Source organism: Kogia breviceps, chromosome 2, assembly GCF_026419965.1.
Source record: "Kogia breviceps isolate mKogBre1 chromosome 2, mKogBre1 haplotype 1, whole genome shotgun sequence".
Taxonomy (NCBI): Eukaryota; Metazoa; Chordata; class Mammalia; order Artiodactyla; family Physeteridae; genus Kogia; species Kogia breviceps.
Genome location: NC_081311.1, coordinates 92,941,872 through 92,969,049, shown reverse-complemented (window position 1 = coordinate 92,969,049; position 27,178 = coordinate 92,941,872). Strand labels below are relative to the sequence as shown.

At 40.7% G+C, this 27,178-nt stretch overlaps 1 protein-coding gene across 1 annotated transcript in view; it reads left to right on the top strand.

The window, feature by feature from the left end:
• The window catches only part of CNTNAP5 (contactin associated protein family member 5), an 857,380-nt gene that overhangs the window by 377,107 nt on the left and 453,095 nt on the right, over positions 1–27,178 (top strand). Inside the window, exon 4 of the mRNA XM_059053215.2 lies at positions 5,001–5,148. Within this exon, the coding sequence (XP_058909198.2) occupies positions 5,001–5,148 (148 nt within the window). The remainder of the gene's footprint in view (positions 1–5,000; positions 5,149–27,178) is intronic.

The following is a 27,178-nucleotide window of genomic DNA, read 5'->3' as shown; positions in this document are numbered from 1 at the left end:
ATCAAATCAATAAACAAATCTACCAGTGATAATAAGCTCTAAATACTAAACTAAGATAAACATAAAGCCAGAAACAAATTAGATGCAGAAAGCAATCCCTAAGTCTACAGTTGCTCCCAAAGTCCACCACCTCAATTTTGGGTTGTTTCATTGTCTATTCTTGTTTTCCATAGATGCAGTGTATATCAGGTTGATTGTGGAGATTTAATATGCTGCTCCTGAGGCTGCTGGTGAGATTTCCCTTTCTCTTCTTTGTTTGCACAGCTCCTAGGGTTCAGCTTTGAATTTGTCCTGGCCTCTGCGTGTAGGTCGCCTGAGGGCATCTGTTCTTTGCTCAGACAGGACGGGTTAAAGTAGTAGCCGATTAGGAGGCTCTGGCTCACTCAGGCTGGGGGGAGGGAGGGGTACCAAATGTGGGGCAAGCCTGGGGCAGCAGAGTCCGGCATGATGTTGCACCAGCCTGAGGCACGCCGTGTGTTCTCCCGGGGAAGTTGTCCCTGGATCATGGGACTCTGGCAGTGGTGGGCTACACAGGCTCCCGGGAGGGGAGGTGTGGAGAGTGACCTGTGCTTGCACATAGGCTTCTTGGTGGCTGCAGCAGCAGCCTTAGCATTTCATGCCCATCTCTGGTGTCTGCGCTGATAGCTGTGGCTTGCGCCCATCTCTGGAGCTTGTTTAGGTGGTACTCTGAATCTCCTCTCCTCATGCACCCTGAAACAAGGGTCTCTTGCCTCGTAGGCAGGTCCAGACTTTTTCCCAGACTCCCAGCTAGCTGTGGTGCACTAGCCCCCTTCAGGCTGTGTTCACGCAGCCAACCCCAGTCCTCTCCATGGGATCCAACCTCCGAAGCCCAAGCCTCAGCTCCCAGCCCCCGCCTGCCCCGGCGGGTAAGCAGACAAGCCTCTCGGGCTGGTGAGTGCTGGTCGGCACCGATCCTCTGTGCGGGAATCTCTCTGCTTTGCCCTCTGCACCGCTATTGCTGCACTCTCTTCCGTGGCTCCTAAGCTTCCCCCCTGCCACCCCCCCGTCTCCTCCAGTGAAAGGGCTTCCTAGTGTGTGGAAACTTTTCCTCCTTCACAGCTCCCTCCCAGAGATGCAGGTACCATCTCTATTCTTTTGTCTCTGTTTTTTCTTTTTTCTTTTGCCCTACCCAGGTACGTGGAGAGTTTCTTGCCTTTTGGGAAGTCTGAGGTGTTCTGCCAGCGTTCAGTAGGTGCTCTGTAGGAGTTGTTGTACATGTAGATGTAGTTTGTATTTGTGGGGAGGAAGGTGATCTCCACGTCTTATTTCTCTGCCATCTTGAAAGCTCCCCTCAGTTTTCTTTTAATGACTTATCAATTGGGAAAGTTTTAAGTTCACTATCTTGAAATTTCTTTTTTATTTTTTGCCTCTGTATTTATTCTTTTCTCATTTTCTGTCTCATTTCATCTTAAATGAGGATCGGTGTTTCTGCTGTTGTTGTTGTTATATTTTAGTGTTCCATACTCTCTTTTATTAGCTTTGTGGCTATACCTCTGGTTTATTTTTATGCATCTTTGACATTGAAATTTACTTCAAATTGACATTATACCATTTTATATATAACCTTAGGGCCTTGCAATTATATGTAATTGTAAGGGCCTTACAGTTATATATAATTATATATAATTATAATTGTATAATTCTGTTTAGCCTACATTCCATCCTTTGTGGTTTTATTAACATATATTTACTTCTACATTTGCTATCAACATCACAATATACTATTATTTTCCCTTTAAACTATGTATTGACATTTAAAGTATTTAAGAAAAGAAAGAAAAATAGTCTTATATTTAGCCATTTACAACTTTGCTTACTCTTCATCCCTTCTTGTACATGAATGTTCCTTCTGGAACCAGTTTCTTTAGACTGTAGACTTATTTAGCAATTCTTTTTTTAAACATTTATTTATTTTATTTTATTTAGTTTTAGCTATGTTGGGTCTTTGTTGCTGTGTGCGGGCTTTCTCTAGTTGCGGTGAGCTGGGACTACTATTTGTTGTGGTGCACAGGCTTCTCACTGCAATGTCTTCTTTTGTTGCAGAGCACAGGCTCTAAGTGCTCGGGCTCAGTAGTTGTGGCTCGCAGGCTCTAGAGCACAGGCTCAGTAGTTGTGGCACACAGGCTGAGCTGCACTGTGGCTAAGATGTGGGATCTTCCTGGGCCAGGGCTCAAACCCATGTCCCCTGCATTGGCAGGCAGATTCTTAACTACTGCACCACCAGGGAAGTCCTATTTAGCAATTCTTAACTGTGGAGGTCTGTAGGTAATAAATTATCACAGCCTTTGTTTCAGTGAAACAGTGCTTATTTTTCCTTCAAATTTGAAAGCCATTTTTGCTGGATGTAGAGTGCTAGGTTGAGAGTTTCCTACTTTTAGCATTTGTCGGTCTCCATTGTCCCCCATGAGAAGTCATCTGTCATTCACACTGTTGTTCAGTTGTTGTCTGTGGCAATTGAGCTGGCTTTGAGTTGATGGTAGCTTCAGTGCATCTAGCAGGGTCTTGGGATCCAAGCATCTGGAGAGTAAGATCTGTCTTTGCTTTTCATTCTGTACTACAACTTCTTGCATTGCTAAGCAGTGATTGTCTTTGATGTTGTAGGAAGATGAACTGATGAACCTGGTGAGAGTTTCATTTCAGCTTCCTTTAGATTCAATCTGCTTCTAGCTTTATGTGTTTCGGAGGTGATTTTAGGCTGCTAGCTCCAGGAGGGCTCTGGGACCATGCATCACACACTTTGCTTGAATGTGAGCTTATGAGACTACAAAACTGCAAATAACATGACTGTGGAATAGTAGGACTTTGAGACTGTGAGATGTTGAGGTTGCAAGATTGAAAGATAGAGTCAGAAAGAATAAGTCATTTGTCCAGTGTTACAAAGTCACACCAGGTTGCTGTCCCTTTGGATGAGAATCCATGATTTTCTCTTCAGAGTACACAGAACCTGAGTTAAGTCCTACAAAGGACTTCCAGCTCCCCAAATAAACCTTTTTATCTAGAATTATGCAACCAGAATTTCAATATCAGTTTAAGATACATTCAGTCTACAAATCACATAGAGCCCAAGACAGGTGCCCCCATTACCCTCAGTATGAATAAAGACCTGTTTAAAATTCAGTTTCTGTAAGTGATGCTGCAAACACAGGGCCTTTACATGCTCAGGGAGTGGGTTGTAGCAAACACAGTTAACAGGGAATCCAGAGAACTGGATGGAAGTCTCCCAAGTTAGGCTGTAGAAAAACATGAAATACCTTCAGTGTGTCTAAAAGAGTGAAAAACCACCAGAATTTCTGGCCATGCCCCAAACTCTTATTTCAAAGAAGTACATTTTGAAAAGAGCTACACTCTACAGGGAAGAGTCCTTCCTAGGTGGGCAAGGGATTGAGGAGGTTTTATATCTTCACACGTTGCTAAAATTGGAACAGAATGTGTGGAAGATAAACCTGCTAAATAGAGCCATTCTTTTCTGGATTGAGACAGTGGCCAAACCTTTGACAAATTCACAGATAATGTTGGACTTGAATCTCAAGGAATTCTTCTCCACGGCATACTCTTGCATCAGAGTTTTGCTGCAAAGTAGAAAGTGAGCTTCTCCCTTCTTTATAAGCCACCATGTGATATATAACAGTGATTTTATTAATTGCAGAATATCAGAGTTATTAACCAGTGGGTGTGTTGTGTCCAGCAGAAATGTCAAATTGTTCAAAGCACCCTAGATTCACAGATGTTATGAGGAGACAATCAAGGTTGAGGTTTGGATCATTGAAATGGATTCCATTCTATACATACATCCTTTACCTGCTGTTCTCTTTGGCCATTTGAGAAACCAATGGATCTTCTTTTTATAGTTTGGTATTGATATGACATTAGCATACAGGCTTTATCTGTGAATATTTGAGTCAGAAGAGAAGGTAGATGATAGCTCATTCATAATGAAGCAGGCAAATCAACGTGCTAGCTTACATCCTGCCTTAAAGATTAGGTACAGTTGGGCTGATGAGAAAGTTCTGGGGATGGATAGTGTTGATGGTTGCATAATAATGTGAATGTACTTTATACCACTGAACTATATATACTTTAAAATGGTTAAAATGGTAAATTTTATTTTATGCATATTTTACCTCAATGGGGGGAAAAAAGCTTAGGTATGAGACTTTGGATTCCATCTGCAGAAAAAGTTCTACTCCAGAAATCATTCATCCAAATGAAGGCTAGGAGGCATAATTTTCGTGTGCCAAATATCTCCCATGCTGTGTATGCCTTTGCTTAAACTTCACAAGGAAATGTGAATATAAATTACATAAAAATCAGAGCCTCCTGTTCTCCCTCATGGAGCAATTAACAACGGAATAGTTGAAAAGTGTGTGACTGTAGGAAAACCATAGGCTTTGGAATCAGACAACTTTTGAATTGAATCATAGACTAATTACTAACCAATTAGATGATTTGAAGATTTTTTTCCTCCTCCTTTCTCTATCTCTAGGCTTCAGATTTCTTTTAAATCTATAAAAGAGTAATAACGATAATGGAAAGTGCTTAGCATAGTGACTGGCTTCAGTTAATGGTAACAATTACTTCTGTGAAAGCCTCTCCTTCTAAGAGGAGATTTTTCAGTTATCTTCCACACTGCAGTGATTATGAACATTAGGAGTATCAGAACTTCATTGTGTTATTTACTTAGTATAGCTTTTAGAGGTCATGTCTTATGACTTACTAAGATTGACTTATTTATAAAATGTGGAGGAAGGAGTTTCTTAAAGAATAATGTACAGTATCTCTGATTTAAAAAAATACTGTATAGGACATAATACAGAATTTTCACCGGAGTCAGATTTTGTTTGAAAGATCTGAAAAGCTGAAGATTTTCTCTAAAAGTTTATGGAGTGACATAGGTGGATTTCCACATATGGTCCTTGAGCTCACGTGAAGGTGCTGCCATGGTGTCGCAGACCTCACCCAGCCTCCTTTTCTCCCCACAGACCTTTGCAGGAAACGTGAACGCTGACAGCGTGATGCACCACAAGTTACTGCACTCTGTGAGAGCCCGGTTCGTTCGCTTTGTGCCCCTGGAGTGGAATCCAAGTGGAAAGATCGGCATGCGGGTTGAGGTCTATGGATGCTCCTACAGTAAGTACCCACGTGGATTATCAACATGTGTGTGTTGGCGAGTGGCATGACACAAGCTGTATCAAGGTTACTGACATTGAGAATGCAATCTCAGTCGTTTTAAAGTTATTTCTACACTTTAATGACTTATGCATATTTGAAACTGTGAAATTCAACCCAGAGGTAGAAAAACTTTTTTTTTTAACATCTTTATTGGAATATAACTGTTTTACAATGGTGTGCTAGTTTCTGCTTTACAACAAAGTGAATCAGATATACATATACGTATGTTGCCATATCTCTTCCCTCTTGCGTCTCCCTCCCTCCCACCCTCCCTATCCCACCCCTCTAGGTGGTCACAAAGCACAGAGCTGATCTCCCTGTGCTATGCGGCTGCTTCCTACTAGCTAGCTATTTTACGTTTGGTAGTGTATATATGTCCCTGCCACTCTCTCACTTCGTCACAGCTTACCCTTCCCCCTCCCCATATCCTCAAGTCCGTGCTCTAGTAGGTCTGTGGAAAAACTTTTTTTAAAATCTGTACAAGATTTATTTCATTAACCACAATGTTTAAGAGTGATGCTATACACCCTGATACAGAAGGAGTGATTCAAAATCCATCGAGTTAAAGGTCAGAGACAGAGTCAGTGGCTTTGAATCCCCAGTCAGTAAGAGTTAGAAAGCCGTTTCACTTGCCTTGGAATGATGACACATAACGTTCAGTAGATCGTTGTTTTGAGAGATGGTACTTATCTTAAAGGTTGGCCTTAAGCTTCAGTAACAGTGTCATCTCACATCCTTTGTAGTCACAGCTTCTCCCTAACCCAACTGCTTTGTTTTCTGTGGGGCAGAGAGTAAAATCTACTAGTTCTTAGGTTATTTAGGGATGGAGTAACTTGGTGGTGAGAAGATGCTATGGGTTTATTTTTAAAAATATTCAAAATGAAGAACTCTTGGAGTTTGAGATACCATTTGCCTTTGCAATACTAAAATAATTTAGGTTTAGTTCTTTCCTAGAAGTGGGGTGAAGTATTATAAAACTCTCCCCTTCTTTGTTCTAGAAGGGAAAGAGAAGAAACATTTCAACCCAGGGTAACACATGAAATGCTTCTCTCTTAGAATTATGCAGGCCCTCATTCCTCTGTGAGTTGTTCTGGCTGAGTTTAAAAGTAGAGCTCCATCCTGCAGATAAGGACGCGTGTAAACACCGGTAGAACTGGCAGTCACTCTAGAACAAAATTATGCAGGGAAAGTTCCCATCCCTGTAACTCTCCTCTGCAGGTTTTATATTGAACTTGAAAATTGCATCATCATAAATTGTTTTTCTGTCTTAGCAGGGATGTCTCCTGCTTATAATGCTAAAACCCAATGACCCCTCATGAATGAACAAATTTGATTACTACCACTTTAATCTAAATTAGTCCAAGAGATCCCTGCTTATGGTTACAGGAGTGCCTAATGTGTTATATACTTGTACTGTTTTCCATAGTGTGATCTACTGAAGGCTCACAACAGGATCAACTGAGTGCTCCTTAAAAATGCACTTCCTGAGTCCTGTCCCATACATACTGGGTTGTGATTTCTGGGGAGAGGGACCCAGAAACCTGAGTGTTAGCAAGCACCTCAGGGAGACTATGGACATAGAGTCTCTACTAAAAATAAAGTCCTGCACAGAGGGGAATGACCTATGAAAAGGTTGTCTTTATCTTGAACAACTTTCAGAAAGAATGTGTTTTAGAATAGATGCTCCAACAAACAACTAGGCCAAGGAGAGACTGCCTTGCACTCCAGCCCTTCCATCCAAAAGCATAGCCATCTACAAGGCAAGGGCGTGTGTGCTTCCTAACCCAGGATCTGTGGGGAAGCCAGATTCCCATGCTACCTCTTCTCTTGATAACAGTTGTCACTACTAATGTTACCGAATGCAAGTTCCTGTGCCCAATGCACAGTGTGGCCAAACAAACAGAAACATTGGAGTTTGGGGCAGAGAAAAGTTTATTGCAGGGCCGAGCAAGGAGAACAGGTCAGGTGGCTTGTGCCCACCCCCCCCCCCCCCAAACTCCTCAAAGGGTTTCAGTAAAGCATTTTTAAAGGCAAGGTGAGGGAGGGGCATGGTTGGTTGTTGCAGATTTCTTGGTGTCAGAATCCTTTGTTCTCGCAGCTGTCCACATAGGTCACATCGTGATGTTCTTATAAACCTCCAACAAGACAAATATTATTCTCTGTTCTGCAACTTTTTATCTTTAAAAGAGTGGAAAAGTGTTAGTCCCTTAAAGGTCAGAACATTGAGAATGGGCTGTCCTGAATATTTCAGGCTATAGACAACATTCTTAAGTTGAAGCAAAAGCAATAGAATACAGAGGTTAAAAGAAACAGATCTAATATGGAGTCAGATTTGTTCTTCCCTATTACACTAGGAGGTTTATTTTTAGGTACAACATGAAGCATTCATGCTGAAATAAAAAGTGTATTTATATTATTACTTCAGCCATCTATTTTGGTGTGATAATCCTATTTCTCTTTAACACGGCCTCCTACGTTTGTTTTCTCTGTCCTGTCAGCTGTCCTTATTTTCAATGCCCATAGCTCTGCATGCTTGCACAGAAAGACTCATAGTGTCAAGTTAAATAATAGACTGTAGGGTAGAGAGAGATCTTTGAGTAATATGTTTAGTTTTTTCTGATGATGGACCCCTTTGAGAATCTGATGACAGTGAGGAACCATCACTTAAGCAAAGTGCCTACTGTCATATGCAGAGTTTTCTACAAGATTCAAAGGTTCTCAGATCTGCTAAAGTTAACCCCCTCGGGAAGCTGTTGGACACAGAACACCCTTTACTGGGATGACCTTCCAGCTGGCACTCTATAGTCTTCAATCACTAGTCCTTGGGCTTTGTGCTTTTCCTCTGGGAAAAAAGAACACATCCCTCTCTCTCATGTTGTACATAATACCAAAACCTCAGCGTGTCTTCTGGATCAAAAATTCCCTTTCAACATCATCTTATCCCCCCTTTTTACTGGTTCATTCCGATAAACATAACACTTACCTGTATAAGCTGTAAAACAAAACAACTACAGAAGCCCGATGGTCCTCTTTATCTACCTGTCTTTCTCCTCTCCCCTCCTCCTCAGAGAATAGCTTCTCCACAAAAGTTGTCTTTAGTTACTGTTTCCACTTCTGCCTTCCCTTCCAACTGCAACTGTTTCTAATCAGTCTTTACACAGGTGGTGGTCAGTTTCATGTGTTAACTTGGGATGCTCTAGTCCCAGTGATTCAGCCAGACACCAATCCTGGTGTTGCTGTGATGGGCTTATTTTAACATCTACATCATTTGACCTTAAGTGGAGGAGACAATGCTTGATAGTTTGTGGTTCTGATGCAGTCAGTCGAGAGGTTTTAAGATCAGAACTGAGTTTTTTCCCTGGAGGCAGAAGAATTCCTGCCTGGGGACTAGAGTTTCACCTCCTGCCAGAGAGCTTCCAGCCCACCCCTCCTGATAGCCTGCCCTTATGGAGTATTTCAAACTTGCCTCACCAACCCATACAATCACCTAAGCCAGTTCCTTGCAGTGAATCGACCTGTGTACAGAACCTGCTGGTTCTATGCCTCGGGGCGGGGGGTGGTGGTGGTGGGCTGACTCATGCAGACTGCTCTACAGAAGCTAGCTTAGTCAAGACCACCAGTGACCTCCAGATAGCTAAAATCCAGTGGTCACTTTTCTCATTTCACTCACCTCTCAGTAGGATTTGGTTCAATTAGATATTTCCATTTTTTAAAAACCAGCTTTCTCTTTATCTTGCTCTGTTCATTCTCAGGACTCTGTCTCAGGACTTCTACTTTCTTTTTAAAAAATTTTATTGAAGTTTAGTTGATTTACAGTGTTGTGTTAGTTTCAGGTGTACAGCCAAATGATTAATATATATATATATATATATATATATATAAATGCATGTGCAAGTGTGTGTGTGTGTGTGTGTGTGTATGTTCTTTTTCAGAATCTTTTCCCTTATAGATTATTACTCAAGGTATTGAGTATAGTTCCTTGTGCTATCAGTAGGTCCTGTTGGTTATCTATTTTATACATAGTTGTGTGTATCTGTTAATCCCAAACTCCTAATTCATCCCTCCCCCCTTTTTCCCCTTTGGCAACCATACGTTTTTTTCTATGTCTATGTGTCTATTTCTGTCTTGTATATAAGTTCATTTGCATCATTTTTTTAAAAAAAAATCCCGTATATAAGCGATATCATGTGTTATTTGTCTTTGTCTGGCTTACCTCATTTAGTACGATCACCTCTAGGTCCATCCATGTTGCTGCAAATGTCATTATCTCATTCTTTTTATTGGCTGAGTAATATTCCATTGTATATATACACCACACCTTCCTTATCTGTTCATCTGTCGATGGACACTTAGCTTGCTTCCATGTCCTGGCTATTGCAAATAGTGCTGCTGTGAACACTGGGGTGCGTGCATCGTTTTGAATTATGGTTTCCTCCAAAGACTTCTACTTTCCATCCACCCCTGCCCCCCACCAGTGCCCAGCTAAATTCACAGGGTTCCATGAATTTAAATGCCATCTGTATGCTGATCACCTCCACATCTGTATCTCCTGGCCTGACCCCTGGAATTCTATATGCAATAAGTTCGCTGTCTCCACTTGGAAGTCTTAATAAGTATCTCAAGTTTATTACAGCATAAATAGAACCCTGGATTACCATTCTCTCAACAACTTGCTCTTTCACATCTCCCGTCTCAATAAATGGCATGATTCAGCCATTTGCTTGAATGGAAACCTAGGAAGCAGCCTCGATTTCTCCTTTCCCAGAATCTCTACTCCTCGATTTGCATCTATGGTTCATAGCAGCCCTCCCAGTTCCTTCTTTCAAAACACATTCTAAATCCATGCACTGGTACTGCTTCCCTGAGTAACTGCACCTGTCAGTCCTCACCTGGAGTATTTAAATAGACTCCATCCTGGTCATGCCAATATCTCCACAAACCTGTTTTTCTTGCCAACGTAGCCAAAGTGATCTTTATAAATAAGAAAGAAAATCATATCATTCCACTGCCTACTTCATTTAAAATTGAAGCTCTTACTGGCAAGTAAAATCCCTTGAGTGTACCCTGCCTACCTCTTTAACTTCCTTTTACTTTTTTCTGTCCGTTCAGGCTTTCTTCCTGTTGCTGACATATGACAGGTTTTTCCTGTTTCCTAGGCACAGAAGAGTTTTTCCCGGATTTATATGGTCATCTCCTTCAGTCAATGTGATTCTCAATATTAATATCAACTCGTAGAGAAATCTGCTCGGATCAGCCTTCAAAGTGACCTGCACTGATTCCTGTGCGCCAACCATTAACCCAGAGTTATATGACTCACTTTTATTTTCTTCCTGGTGCCTGCCACAAACCAGAATCTGGTTTGTTTGTTCTGGCTGACTTGTTGATTGTTCCCTGCACTAGAATGTAAGTGCCATGAGGGCAAGCACCTTGCCTATTAAGTGCCAGCATGCATTAGACACAAATAGGTCTTCAATAAATATCTGTGGAATGGATGGATACATATATCAGTTCAGTCTCACTGTCTCAGCATAGGCCACTATGTTATTATTTTGGAATTATTTGCCATTAATACACCCACTGTAGTTTCTGGGGAACTGATGTTTTTTCTTTTGCCTCATAAATCTTTTTCTCAAAATTCCATTTGAGTGTGTTGCTAAAGACTGGTAGAAATTTAATATTTTGATAATTTCTGACGACAAAGTTCTACCATTTTGGAAATCATTAATTCAATCATTTGCTTATTTAGTTAACAACATTCGTTTAGCACTTGAGATATACTATTAATCATACAAAGCTCTGGGGCTTTAAGGAAAATAAGACCTTTTTCCGGACTGCTTTAAGTCCTGTATTTTTCCTTTGGAACATTCTTTATGACTGCATTTCATAAATTAATTGTGTACTTTTTTTTTGGCATCTGTCTCTTCCTATTTGACTGCCATGTCCTGGCTATTGTAAATAGCGCTGCTCTGAACATTGGGGTACATGTATCTTTTTGAATTATGGTTTTCTCCAGATATATACCTAGAAGTGGGTTTGCTGGATCAAGCTGCTACTTTTTTCTGAAATATCCTCATTCCCCTTCACTGGGATGACTCCTGGTGGCCTTTCGCCACCCAGATCAAATGTCACCTGGTTTCTGACTCCCAGACCCTGTCATGTGACCTCATCTTATGAACTTCAATTCTAGGTCCTATCTTGTTAAATTAAGATTACCTGGTGCTTCCTTGCCTAATAACTCATCTCTTTATAGAACATGATGGAATCATGTCCTAACTGCTACCTGAGACCTAGATCAGTGTCTGACAATTGCTGTATGCTCCCCGGATATTTAATGTTTTGGCTCAAAAGCCTAACCATCCTTACTCATTTCCAAAAGTTTTTATTGTAATTAAAAAAAAAATTATATACTCTTTTAAAAAAATTATTTTATTTATTTTTTTATATAACAGGTTCTTATTAGTTATCCATTTTATACATATTAGTGTATATATGTCAATCCCAATCTCCCAATTCATCAGTTTTATACTTTTTTTAATGGGTCCTCTTTTCTGTGTATTTTATAGGTAATGAAAATTTTGAGCTTATGAGAATCTTCCTTATACATGGTTTCTTTACTACCTCACATTTTCTCTCATTGAATAATTGAGAATATCATGGTTGTAATTCCTAAATTGAAGGTGTTTGAAGCCTCCTAAACCCATTCTGGTATATTCTGTTTTAAAATCTCTAGAAGTAAAAGCATGTCTCCATTTTCCCTAAGTATTTATGTTTTTTAAATCTTTTCTCTTTGATTTCCTTCATTCTCTTTTATAAATGTCAGGGTGACTGTTCCACTTTACCAAGGTTCCTTTTGCTTCCACATCCCCAGGGCCATCTTTTTGCCATGGTCACAATGATGTTCAGAGAAACAGATTTCTTTTGTGTGTTCAGATATGAACACTTGAACAAATGGTCTGCTCTTCAAAAGATGAACCTTCCTGCAAACACTCTTGACTTCTCTGAGCCTCTGTTTCTCATCTATAAATGAGAGTGGTAATTATTTTAAAGATGACTATGTCATTTTTGAGTTTTGATGTTATCAAGCCTTGAGCAGAGTATCTAGCAAAGAGTCTGTGCTTAGTAAGTGACGGCTAGTATTAATGTAGGTGTAGATCCATAGAGGACATTCTTGTATTGCCAGTATAAGTGGTCTTTTTGGGAAACATTAATCATATTCTCTACCAGGCAAGGGCCCTCTCGTCTCTCATTCAGATCTCTCTTTGCTGTTGCTTTCACTTCTGTTGTCATAATCTTTGAGATCTCAATTTCCTGCCATTTTCAGATTCTTTCTCTCTGCTCAAGAGAAGGATTGATGTGACCTGCCTCTGCATTCTACAAAGACCCAAACACATGAGGTCTTCCCCTATTATGATTACTACTAATTCCATGGAGTAAATATCAATAATTCTGTGGTAAACCAAGAAGATAATTGTTGCATCTTTATAGATAGTTATTTTGAACAACTTATGCCCTCTTGCTGTCTGTCAAGTTCATTCTGGCTATGCCATGTCTCCCATGTATGGACGGATATCTGACAGCCCAGCTTGCTACGTTATATTCTCCTAAGAATTAGCGAATACCTCCTACATTACCATTTTTCTGCCTGTGTCACCTCTGTTGTCAACGAGGGCATCTGGTTTTTAAGTTTTCCGTGAGTGTTTTCTCTCTCTGATCAATTTTCAGATTGATTAGTCTTTGGTCAAACACATTCATGCCAGTGAACCAAGCAAGTAAAGGACATAGGTCCTGCTACATTGTTGAGTTGGTGATATAAAGATGCACACATGAAATGAAGATGTCAATGTAGAATTGTCTTAAATAAATCATTTTTTATAGAGACTGTGATAGAAGAAGAGACGAGAAAATGAGGAGAATCATTCTTAGTTGTAATTCATGGCTACTCTTCCTGGGAGAGAGAGCCAGTATCTTCCCAACTGGTGTCAGTTATTCATCATTAAATTAGCAATTGCCATTAGAAATGCCACCAGCATCACCATCAACACCCCCTCCCCCACTGTCCATTATGATGCAGTGTGGTGCAACACACACGCCAAAGCTCACAACAATCTTTTAAGATAAGAATTACTACTCCTAGGTATATAGAAAAGAAAACTGAATTTTATAAAGGTGAAGTGACTTTAGATAAATTAGGCAATTTGCATCCTGAGCCAAATATTTCTTCTGAGCTCTAAAAATATGTATTCATTTGCCTGATTGATGTCTCAATTTGGTCATGTCATAAACAGCTCAAATTGAACACATCCCAAAGGGAACTCTTAATCAACTCCGACTACACTCAGCATCTTCTTGTGGTCTTTCTCATCTCAATAAATACACCAGTTGCCCAAAACAGACCTGAGAATCTTGCTTGAAATCTTTCCTTTCCCTTACTTCCCACAGTAAATTCAACAGCAAGTTCTATCAGTATTACATCCAAAAATCATCCCAAATACTTCCACTTCTTTTCATCATTACAGTCACTAGCTTAGTTCAATTACATCATCTGTCATCTGAATTTTTAACTTAGCAACCTACTTTCACTCCTCTTTTCTTTTAGTCCATTATCTCTGCGACAGCCTGCAGGATCATCATGAAATACAGAGCGGAACCACTTTCTGCTGGAAACCTTTCAATGCCTTCGCCTGCACTTAGGAACAAAGTCCTGTAAAGAAAGAACAGGACTGGAGAACCTGGCCTCTGCCCGCTTCGCTGCCCTTACTGTCCAGCAATATCCTTTCTTCTCTGGACTCAGACACTACTGGCCTCTGTCCTGCCCTCTGCGTTGCCATGTTCTTACCTATCTCAGGACCTTCTAGCTGGAATGCTCCTCCCTCCCTCTTACTTCTTCAGCTCATCTCTTAATAAGCCTCAGCTTTATTATCATCTTCTCAGACAGATGCCCATTGAGTCCCAATTTAAATAAGGTTACTCTTATTTTTCTATCTTAAGACATAACATTCTTTTCTTTCAAAGCATCTGTTTGAGCTGTTCTAACAGAACACCATAGATTGAGTGGCTTATAAACAAGATAAATCTATTTCTCACAGTTCTGGAGGTTGGAAAATCCAAGATCAAGGCACAGCAACTGATGTGTCTGGTGAGGGCTCACTTCTTGGTTCATAGATGGTCCTTTCTCACTAAGTCCTAACCTGGTAGAAGGGGCAAGGGAGCTCTCTGGGGCCTCTTTGATAAGGCCACTCACTCATTCATGAGGGTTCCACCCTCATGACCTAGCACCTCCCAAAGATCCCTCCTCCAAATACCATCTCATTGGGGATTAGGTTTCAACATGTTATTTATGAATTTTGGGTGAATATAAACATTCAGTGTATAGCAATCACTATCTATCTATCTGTCTATCATCTATCTATAGAATATCTATCTCTATGTATAAAAAGAGGAGAAAGACATTAGATGGACAGATAAATAGATATGTAATAGATGTTTACATGTGCATTTCATTGTGAATTACCTGTCTCACCTACCGGTTTATGAGCTCCACAAGGTTAAGGACCATACCTACTTAGATACTCAGTTCTCAGCACAGAACGAGGCCCATTTCAATTAAATCAATTCAAATGTTGAATGAACAACTTCCCCAAAGTGGCACAGTCTGTACTGTTCCTATCTCCTTGGGCTTTCCACTATATGTCTGGAAGTATTTAGTCATATGACATGGGGAAATTTTATTAGAGGGAAAGCATTATATTCAATTTTCTAATACCCATAATATCTTTTATTCACAAGAACAAAGTGAGCAACCTACCATTCCTGAGCATATGTAGTTAAGATGTCAAGGGACAAAGTTTAGCTGTTGCCCAGTCCAGGAGTTCCTGGGCTAATACTCCTTGAATTTTTACTTGTGTTCTGAAGCCTAACTCTACATAAGAATCACCTGGGGACGTATATTTGTAAACATGTACTCTGACCGTACTCCATCTAAATCATAATCACTGTAAGGGCCCCAGCATAAGCATTTTTTTTTCTGTTCCTAGGTAAGTGTTATATGGAGCCAGAATTTAAAACTCTTGTTGCAAAATCCTCTTTGAACTCTGAGAGTCAGTTCATCTTAGGCAACACGGTCATTTTCATGTCTGTGATTGCTAATCTTAAGGATTTTCAGTGTCACATAAACACGTTTAAAGGCAGTATGCTATGGTAATATTAAACAGATGGGTTCTACACTCAACCCACCAGAGATATAAACTTAGCTTTATCACCCACCGATTGTATAATCTCAGACAATCTTGGGTCCTCTGTGGACACGGTTTCTTTTCTGATGAAGGGAATGGTAGTAATAGTGATCATTTCATATATGCAAATTACTTAAAAATAGTGCTTCGCATGTGAGAAGCATTCACAGAGTGTTAGCTGTGTTCATCATTACCTTCATCTGATAATTAAGCTGGTTACCAAACTTCTCCCTATTTTACCTTTCCTTCCTTATTCAGGACCACACAGCCACCTGTACCTACCTCAAAGGAAGGGGGTAAACATTTTTACATACCAGGTTTCTAAAGGTTCCAACACCTTCATCAGGCCATCTGGAGACTTCAGGCTATGTGGACTTCTGTCCGGGGTCTTCTTTTGAATTTCTTTTAAACAAGGAACACTAATAAATTTTTTAAACATTATATAAATTCTGATAAGGTATAATGATCTGTCAGGCTTCCCTCATTAAAAATTACAGCCATCATTTTCTATCTCCAGTTACCTTCTTTCCACACAAAAACAGACTGGCTCCTATTTGGTTAATTATTGCCAAGTTGTGTCATCCAGAATTCATCAGGCTCAGAGTTGAAGTCATATTCTTTTTCCCCACGTAAATCTCTTTGTCATTCCAGCTTCCGCTGCCCTCTTTGTTGTTGGTCTCATCATCTGGGGCCATTTATCACACATGGTAGAGATCACAGAGTCATATATTTCACCCTTGGCATGCCAAGACCCATATGGCCGTATCACAGGGAACCTCAAGGCAGAGTCTATAGCATGCAAACCCTGGGGAAGAGGAGGTATGGGGTGGCAGCAGTCAGACCTGGGGGCTTGGAGGCCCCCGTGGAAGCCTTGAATCCCACTTTGGAAATCAGAGCATTTTATCATTCATTGCAACTCTTTCATTCTATAGATAAGGAAATGGATGGCCCAGAAAACTTCTTAAAAATAAGTTAATGAAAAAGAATGAGATCTGCCTACTCTTCTTCCTCTTAGTTCATCTAGGAATCACTGAACAATCTCTTCTGTGAAGAGACAAATACACATATATATGTAATAAAAACATGTTAAATAAAAAACACTGCAGTATGCTACCTTAAGTCACCTTTTCTGATCTATCTTAAACAGCTTCACTAATTGATTCAGAGTCTTAAAATCCCTTTAACAGACAATAAACACTACTCAGTAACCCCCCCCCCACCGCCCTGCTCAGCTTTGGAGACAGAGAAATAAGTAACACAACCTCTGCTTTTTTGGAACTCAAGGATTTTTAGTAACTTCGAGAAGCAGACAAGTAAATGGTCATAGTGGAAGTTGAAGAAACCAAGTCTTTTGTAAGGCTAGCAAATGAAGGGAAAACGCACAGCTAACAAGTTTTCTGATGAATTAATGTCCTGCTGCCCAGGGTGTGATTTGACCGACTATATCCCTCCGAGTCCCATGACCCATTTGCTAACAGTGATCATTTTAAAGGAAACCGTAAAAGGAAAAATGACCTAATACTTAGATCCACCACTTAATGCAGCAGTGGGTTCCCACGCAAATGCCAAGGGCTTGCCTCCTACTGTTTGTTTTATGTTTAATCCCTGTTGAAATTGTCACTGGAGTGATTTACTGTGATTCTCCCACTGGCCTCCTGGCACTAAGTTCTGTAGATTTTGCCCAGATAGAATCATTAACAAAGAGCATTCAATTTCCCCTAAATGTAAAAACATGAAAAGTCTTTTATTTTAGACAAAATAACAAATACTTGGGGGCAGAGGGGTGATGGTAGCTCTCCTCCCATTTTGACACTTATTTAAATGTCTCATTATGGGAACACTTTCAGGGAGCAATTGTGTTGTTACTGAACCCAAGTTGGTGTGCTCAATGCACAGTGGCTCCAAATAATACTGAAACGTCAGAGTTTGGAGCAGAGAAAAGTTCACTGCAGGGCCATGCAAGGAGAACAAGTGGCTCATGCCCCTCAAACACCCCAAACTGCCCAAAGGGTTTCAGCAAAGCATCTTTCAAGGCAAGGTGAGGGAGGGGTGTGGTTGGTTGGTGCAAACTTCTTGGTGCCGGAATGCTTTGTTCTTGCAGCGCAGTTCTTGTTCAGCGCTCCTGAACAATGCTCCTGTAACTTTTATCTCTATATGAATGGAAAAATTTTATACCCTTAAAGGTCAGAGTCTTGAGAATGGGCTGTCCTGTATATTTCAGGCTGTAGACAACATTCTTAACTTGAAGCGAAAGCAATAGAATACAAAGGTTAAAATAAAAGAAATAGACCTAATGTGGAGTCAGATTTGTTCTTCCCTATTATAGTGTGTTGTGGCTGAAGATCACTGAGGATCATGTGAAGCAAGGGAGCAGTTCATAATTGAATTCTGCTCTTTCCACAAGGGTTAGATGCTCAGTAGCAACCTTTGCCTTGATCATTCCTTCCGTGAACTTGTGAACAGGATTTATGAAACATTACCACCCAGCTGCTGAAACCTTCTGTTAACCTGTCTGCATCTTGTGGTGACCATACGTCCCAGCCTGCTGCATATTATTCTAGTCCATGCTTGTCATCTCAGTTTTGTTATCTGCTCCCCTTTTCAGTTTTCCAAGCCCCCTCTTCGGGTAATAAGTTGTAGGTATGATTACACTTCCCTTTATTGCATCCTATACCAGCAGAGTGATTCATTTCCCTTGTCAGTGTTTTTGTGTCTGAGTCCCTGAATGGGACAGCCCATGTCGCAATGATTTTGCATCTCACAGTTCAGCTCAGTGACCAAAAAGAGTATAGAATATACCCAATAACTGCCAATGCCCTTGAGAATAAACAAATGGAAAGATTTCTACTACTTCAGAAGTTCCCTAAAATAAATACATTCATTTGACTTAGTCTTGTAGTTAGTGAAGAGCTCGGTGGAACTGCACATTTTAGGTGTGCTCAGAGCGTTACTGAGTCCAAGCTTTTACTGCTCACTGCACGACAGGCCAATTAATAGAGAGATGAGCTGCTAGGACAAGGAATAGCAACTTTATTTGGAAAGACAACAGACCAAGAAAATGGTGGACTAGTGTTCCAAAGAACCATCTTGCCCAGGTTTGGATGCTAGTTTCTTTAAGAGGGGGAGGTGAGGACGTAAAGCAAAAAGGCAGTAAGTTGTTGCACATATTTCCTAGTTCCAGCCAGACTCCAGAGGGGATGGATTAATTTCTTCCTTCCTGCAGCCATTCACAAGTGGGCCTGGTCAGGATGTTTCCTGTGAGCTTAAATACATGTATTTTAGCTTAAGCTCAGACACAGGAGGCAGGGTTCCCGGATATGGGCCATCATGTATACTTTAGGCTATAGCTAACATCTCTTTAGTGATTCATTTGTAGCAAAAGCAATAGAATACAAAGTTTAAAGTAAAAGAAACAGATCCAATCTGGAGTCAGATGTATTCTTCCCTATTACAAGAGGTGTCTACAAGTATAAGATCGCCAAAAAACCTAGACATTTTAAGAAGGCAAATGTGACTGTCAGAGCAAAAAAATCTATCTGCTAAAGTTAGAATTAGAATTTAGAGTTTAGGTTTTGTTTTTTGTACTACGACTGTTCTTTATGTTGTCTTAAGACCTATTCTGTTTTTCCAAACTGCTCTCATGCACAGACACATCAGAAATTCTGTAAGAAAAGCTATTCTTAGGAGTTGTCATAGTTAGTTTGGAAACTTACATTGGTTTCACTGTTCATCTGAGGTTATCATGGGCCTCTGATAAGGCCTGGAAAAGTCACAACGTTGGTGGAGGATCTCTGTAAATTTGAGTTGACTGTGGAAACCTCTGTGGTCTGTGAATTGCTAACCAAAGCCCTCAAGTGTTCAGTGCACGTGTATGGTCTGAATAATACTCCCTTTTCTTATATAACGTATCATGAGATAAGCTTTGCACTGTAATTGTATTGAAAATCATGTTTACTGCAAACAGCCCCAGAGTGAGCGGCACTGATTTTCTCAAGATGAATTGATGGTTTCTCTTGTCAACTTAGAGCTCCAGCTTTCCTTCTTGTGAGAAAACAGACTTCGTGTCACGAACACACACGAGAGCCTTTTTCAGCTCACTTGGGGATTCACGCTTGGAGTCTTTTATTCAGTGGAGCCCTTTTTTTTAGCTAGTTTGTTGACAAGCTACCAACATCCATCACATATGCCAGAATATGCCTCCAGAACTCTGTCTTTCTCAGATGAGAAGCTATGACAGCTGGGTCAGCAATTATGGGCCCAGTGGGAAGTCAGCCAAGTACTGACATTTCTCAGTCCTGCTGGGATGGAGGGAATGTGTGCTGGATTTATCTTGATCTAAAGGGACAGGTTTGTGAGCTGGAGGACCTGCCCTTATCCTGAAGACTCCTTGGGTTTACAATCCACCTAACCTCAATATTCGAGTGCAATCTGCCAGAGTATGACCATCTTATCAAACCACAAATTGAGTTCATTATAATGAGATTCTAAAAATCGATTTTGAGAAAGAGGGAGAAATGGTCCACTCCAGGAAGCGAATATCTAACATCTGTGTTCTGGCTGGCATTATATGTTTGGAAAAAAAAAATAAATAAATAAGGAACTCTGATGAGTGGTCACCATGTATTAAGGGCAGGAAAAAGGAAAAAAAGAACACCCAAAAGGCCACATTAGGGCTTTGTCACCTTGGCAGGAGACAACAAAATCAGGTAATTCCACTGAGAGGGAGAGGTTTGGGTAGCCAGGATTGGAATGTGCACTGACCAAATAAATAATACGGAAAAACTTTCTAAAATCCAGAGTCATTTTCTCAAAACCCAAACTGGCCATGCACTTTCCCTACTTTAAGTACTTTGACAGTTATTTCTCCATTCATCTCAGTGTACCGTTAAAACTCCTTATTTTATTGTTAATAGGATCCTTCATTACAAACCCCTGACTCTCTCCCCAGCCTCCTGACTCCCCATTGACCTGGCTTTCTTTCACCAGAGAGGTTCTCAAACCTCATTGAGTATCAGAATCACCCAGAGGGCTTGACTACATGCAGACGGCTGGGTTCCAAGCCCAGAGATTCTGATTTCTAGGTCTGTGGTGACGCCCTAAATCCTGTACTTCTGACCGGCTCCCTGGGGGTAACAAGGGTGCAGAGAGCACACTTCTAGAATCACTGGTCCAGCAAGTCAGACTCCTTGTGGATCTGAAATCTCATCTTCAGGAACGGGAGGCTACTTCCCTCTGCTGGCAACGCCCTTTCTGCACACCTTACCTGCCTAACCTGCGCGCATCCCTCAGGACTTAGGCGATGCATTATGTCCTCCTGGAGAGGGTAGGCATCCTCCCTTGGGCGCCTCCAGCATTCGGTGCTCATCTCTCCCCAGGGCTGTGTAATTGTGTGGTGCTGTCTCCAGCTTAGCCCTTGAGACCAGGGACCTCTACTGAGTTCACTGCTGTCCACCTGTGCGGACCACCGACCATGCCATGTGGAGGGGGCTCCATAAAGGCTCAAATACGAGAATGTCTGCGTGGAAATCGACCAGGATAGGGGGTTTGAGCTTAGTGGAGGTCATGAGGGCAGGGAGGGCATTGCATGTCTGCCCTAAAGAAGTTAAGAGCTACTGCTCTGATTGAACTTGGTCTGTGAGTATAAGAGCAAGTGCAAAGAGCAGGGGGCACAAGGAAGTTAATATCAACTTGTAAGGAAAAGAAAGCTTCCATTCAACATTATCTTTCCTTAAATGGGAATTTTCTTCCTTATATACACACTCACATACACACTCCTCAGGCAAGCCTGATTCTCCCTGGACAGAGGCATATGCAGTCTCTGTGTCCACGAGGTGCACATCTCATGTAGTCTTCACACCAACCCCCCATTTTCTAATGAGGAAACATTTAGGGCTTCAGTGTCAAAAAACTCATTATTGTGTGTATGCCTTTGGGCAAGGTACATAATCTTCTGGAGCTTCCGCTTCTCCTTTTTACAAATGGGGAACAATATGGACCTCCAAGGCTGTTAAGAACTTTAAATTAGGCAAAAATATGTTAATTAGTTTCTTTTTCCCCTAGAGAATGCTTAATCCAAAGGAAGAAATCTGTACGAGTGGTTTAGAAAAGCTGTGATAGAGAATGTAGAGGATATATTTAGTTTTGTGAGTTATTTTCCTGGTGCCCTTAAAACTATATTCTGAGATGATCACACACTCCTTCATTTGCCAATAGGATCGTTCTTTAACCTTTATGCACCTTGCAACACTTTCTTCATTTTTTTCCTGTTTCTTTTTCATATTGTTAAAGAGAATCTTGTTCCAAGATGCATGTAAAACATTACTGAAGGTGTGGATCTCCATAACCAGACCCCATGCTGCAAATTAAGTACCCAAGGAGAGGATCAGGACAAAGGGGTTATGATAATATCTAATGAGGAAAACCCAGCATATGATAGAATTGTTTTTCTTAAGAGCAACACTGTAAAAATGTGGTCCCTCATTGCTATCATTTAAAATCTGCTGTAACCAAGTTTGGAATCTGAATACTTCAAATAGCTCCTGTGTCTGGGGGAATTACTAAGTATTCAGTGGGGGAAAACTTTAATCCTTGTTAAACACATTTTTTACACAGTTTCTCCATCTGTGAAATGACTGATGAATTTTACGTGTGACTTAATTAATATTGCAAAGGTCCAGGGTATTTGTCTGAGTTCTCTTAGATTGTCAGTGTTTCTCTCATTGGCCTTCAGTGGTGTTAGGAGGAGAGCTGCCACCCTTCTGAGCTCTCTAAAGAGAGCCTCTCGTCTCTGCTCTCATGAGCATCTGTGAATCGTGAACTCAGGGATCGTGTCCCCAGTGGCTGAGTGCATGCCTCCAGAGAAATGAACTCTTTGAGTGTGGATAGGCAGCCTGGCTCTTGTAGGGTAGGGGGGGTCATGGGAGAGGAAGTCAGGGGGCCATTGGCAGTATTGCCCTCAGACAAAGGTGCTGCACTAGCTCACTAAGTCATTTCACAGGAAGCGCTCAGCTCTGAATTAATGAGGAGATTAATACACATTGAAACCCACTTCTCAAGGGATGCACTGGCCTGCTGGGGAGCTGGAAACAACCAAGTATCAAAATCTGGTTGGGAGGTGAGTTACTGAGGGAGTGGCAGGGTGCTTAGTGGGAGACTAACTCATGGGAGGAAGCTGTTAGGGAAAGGGCCCAGCACTAGACTGATGAGCTGGATGTTATTAGGGGATCCACCAGAGAGCAGTGGCACTTGGGAAGGTGCTCAGCGCACCCAAAACACGGCTAAGTCTCATTCGATGGGTTGGATTCCCAGCTCAGCCATTTGCAAACTGTGTACTCCTTTTGCCATAGTGTCCTTACTTGTAAAATAGCAATAATAAAAGCGGTGCATTCCTCATAGTGTTACTGAACGTAAGAACGTAAGTTCACGTGCTCAACACACAGTGAGGCCAAACAAACTGAAACATCAGGGTTTGGAGCTGAGAAAAGTTTACTGCAGGGCCATGCAAGGAGAAAAGGAGGCTCCTGCCCCCAACTCCCAAACTCCCCTCAGGGTTTCAGCAAAGCATTTTTAAAGCCCAGGCATGGGAGGGGCCTGGTTGGTTGTTGAAAACTTCTTGGTTTTGAATCCTTTGTTCTTGCGCATAGGTCACGTCATGATGTTCCTGTAAACCTCCAACAAGACAAATGCTCTTCTCTATTCTGCAACTTTTTATCTTTATATGAATGAGAAAGTGTTATACCGTTGAAGGTCAGAGTCTTGAAAATGGGCTATCCTGTTTATTTCAGCCTATAGGCAACATTTTTAAAGCAAAAGCAATAGAATGCAAAGGTAAAAGAAACATCTAATAGGGAGTCAGATTTCTTCTTCCCTATTATGATAGGTGTTTGATAGGATTAAATAAATTCATGCACAAAAAAACATTTAGGGAATTACAGGGCTCATGGTGTGTGCTCTGTACATGTTGTCCTAACCACCCCCCATACACACTTATGTATGTGAGTATGACAGACACATAGATACACACTGAAAATACAGCATGCTTGGGGTGGGATGAGCTTTGGGGAGAGAAGTAGAGGATGAGGTGTGAAAGGAGGACAGAGACCGATTGAATTTAATTCTTAGTGCATTGAGTTTCCTGAAGGGCTTTAGCAAAGGTGATGTGAACATGACAGAATGGGTCAGAGAGAGGCTGCAAAAGTTGAATCTGGGAGGGCAGTTGTGGGGCTATTTTAAGAATATGGAAAGTGATGAAGGCTTGGAGGAATGCCTGCTCAATGCGATGTGAGGGATACTGAACCCCAGGCTCAAACAGATTTCCTTTATACCATGTTCTTGATGCCATCTTTATACATCATGCTTCAGATCTTTACCACTGCAGTAATGCCTTTGGATTAATGATGGAATGAGGGAATGGAATGTTATTGAGTGACTATTCATTTCCAGGTGTGATTTATGTAATTCTCATAATGGCTTTTAGGGTAGGTTTCTCTTAGCTCTATTATACAGATAGGACACTGAAACTCAGAGAAGTCAAGAAAGTTGCCTCAAGTTCCCCAGCTAGTAAATAGCAAAACCAGAGTTGAAACCCGGGTCTGTGAGACTTCAACAATATATATATTTTTTTCCCATCCTATTCATTGGCTCAGTTTCTTTAAGATCTCATGGCAACATGGAGCTGTGTTTTCTTAGAGGTAACCTATGTCATCACTGCTTATAGCATTGATTAAGTCCCTACATTAGCTAGACATCAGAGGGATTGAAATGAAGATCATGAATGCTGTGATGGATTGGAGAGAGAGGAGATAGTGTCTTGGAGTGGAGAGTCTGGGTGCTGCAGACTGAAACAGCCAGGTCAGGGCATCTCTTGTCAGCAGTAACTCAAGATTCCATGCTTATTTATGCCAGAACTCACCTCACTTCCATAGTCATATACAGTGTTTAAGCTTTAAACTGTTCCCCTAGCACCAGGTGCTCCCTTCTATTTTAGTTCACAGCATATTAGTGTCACGGCCGCCAGTTGTATATGCCACGTTCCCTCACTCAGCACTAAAGCTCCTAAGGACCCGGTTCCTAACCCGGAGTCTGGTGCGGAGCCACAGGGGAGGAGTCAGAAGAGACCGTGAAGATACAGGTGCAGACTCTGCACCCAAAGAATTTCAAGTAGAGTTTGAGAAGCTGAAATATGGCAGAACAGGAAACTTGGAGCCAGCTTGCATTCCCTGCACAGTAAACCATTGAATCAAAAAGTGAAATAGCATTATTTTGGGTGAGAAAGTGGGGTGCCAGCACTGGGGAGGAATGCAAAGTTCTCCATGTATCCTAAACACTACTAATACTCCTACTATCTGTTATTGGTTTAACACAAATAACATGACAGACATGATGGCATCCCTTTGTACAAATTGTCACTTTATATGGATAAGCACATTTAATGCTCACAGCAGACTTCTCTGAGGGGTGTAATTACCCCACTTTATAGATGAGGAAATCAGGCTTAGGGCTGTAGAGATGCCAAAGCAACACAGTTAACAAGTTATGACCATCACAGCTTAGCATCCATCACAGCTTAGCATCCATGATCTTATCTGCATTACAATCCTCATTATTCTATGATTGATGCCAGCTTGCTGTCCGTAGCCTCCATTTGGTTTTCGTAGAGTCTGGTTCAGAGGACAGAGGCAGAAACATTGATGGTGTGATAGGGGGAGAGTCTGAGAGAGCTGGGGATTTGTGAAAATCCCTCTGAACCTGGGCTATTTCATTTTAGGGTCTCGGGAGTCATCAGCAAGCTTTTGGTTAGAACCACTTTATTCCAGAGGAATAAATTGTGAAATGGTATTTTTAAATTAATTACAGGAAAAGTTTTATTTCGTTTTTATTTTCATTTCAAAATTTCAGCTTTCCAAAGGATGTTTCTATATGCTTAGTCAAAAAAAACCCCTTAATTTATCACTGTGTATGTTCAAGGTGAGGATTTTAATTGCTTGGTGAATAATAAAAAATTGAGTTATCCCAAATACTTGATTTCAAATAAGAATAATTTCACCCCCCACACCCATTCGCCACCATCCCACCTACATAAGATGGTATATAATGAATCTGTTTTAAGCTATAATTAAATAGCCTTAATGTTTTTCTATTATAAAAGTAATAAAAGTTTTTTGTAAAAGTTTTTATGATGAAAAACTAGGAAAAGTAACGTAAAAATAACCTATAATAACACCCCCTAGATAGTCACTATTAATTTATTTTAAAGGCTATTTTTTAGAGCAGTTTAGATTCACAGCAAAATAAAAAGGAAGGTACAGAGATTTTCTATATATACCCAGCTCCCCAAAATGCAAGTTCCCCGCCCTCATTATCAGCGACCCCCATCAGAGTGGTACATTTATTACAATTGATGAACCTACGTTGACAAATTGTAATCACCCAAAGTCCATAGTTTACATTATGGTCCGCTGTTGTAGTTGTACATTCTGTGAGTTTAGACAAATGTATAATAACATGTATCCATCATTATAGTATCATAGATTATTTTCAGTGCCCTAGGAATCCTCTATGCTGTGCCAATTTATTTTTCCCTCCCATTAACCCCTGACCTCCACTGATCTTTTTACTGTCCCTTGGTTCTGCTTTTTCTAGAATGTCATATAGTTGGACTCATACAGTAGACTTTTCAGATTGGCTTTTTTCACTAAGTAATATGGACTTAAGTTTTCGGGTTTTTTTTTCTTTTTTTCATGGCTTGATAGTTCATTTCTTTTTAGTGTTGTATAATATTCCAGTGTCTCAGTGTACTATTGTTTAGTTATCCATTCACCTGCTGAAGGACATCTTGGTTGCTTCTAGTATTGGGCAATTATGAATGAAGCTGCTATAAACATCTGTGTGCAGGTTTTTGTGTGGACATAAGTTTTCAGCTCCTTTGAGTAAATACCAAGGAGCTAGGTTGCTGGATAGTGTGGTAAGAGTACACTTAGTTTTGTAAGACACCACCAAACTGTCTTCCATTGGCTGTGCCATCTTGCATCCCCACCAGCAATGAAGCAGAGTTCCTGTTGCTCCACATCCTCACCAGCACTTGGTGGTGTCAGTGTTCCAGAGTTAGACCATTCTAATAGGTATGCAGTTAACAGCATCTCATTATTTTAATTTGCATTTCCCTGGTGACATGTGACTTAGAGCATCTTTTCAGATACTCATTTGTCATCTGTAGATAGTCTTTGGTGAGGCGAGACTCCTCATATTTGAAAGTTGCTAAGAGACAAGATCTTAAAAGTTCTCATCACAAGAAAAAAAATTCTATAACTGTGTGTGGTGACATGTTAACTACACTTCTTTGCGATGATCATCTTAAAATATATACAAATATCTAATAATTATGCTGTACACTTGAACCTAATATAACATTGTAGGTCAGTTATGCATCATTCAAAAAGAAAAAGAAAATCCTTATTGGCTTTTCAGCCTACAATTTTCAGATATGTTTATATACATCTACTACATAAGCTTATCTAAATTATGATTACCAGGCCTTCTCTTTTTGCTTTCACAATAATGAATGAACATTTTTGTATATGAAAACTAAAATGATAGATACCATCAGCACAAGATAAGGCAGGCATGAGAAGGATGCAAGATATTTGCCCTCTCTGTTCAAATAGTAAGTTTTCTTTTACTGCATATTCTTTTCCATTGAACCAAAAGGAAACCTCAGAATCCTTCTCAGTGCAGATCTAGGAAGACAGTACTGTTCA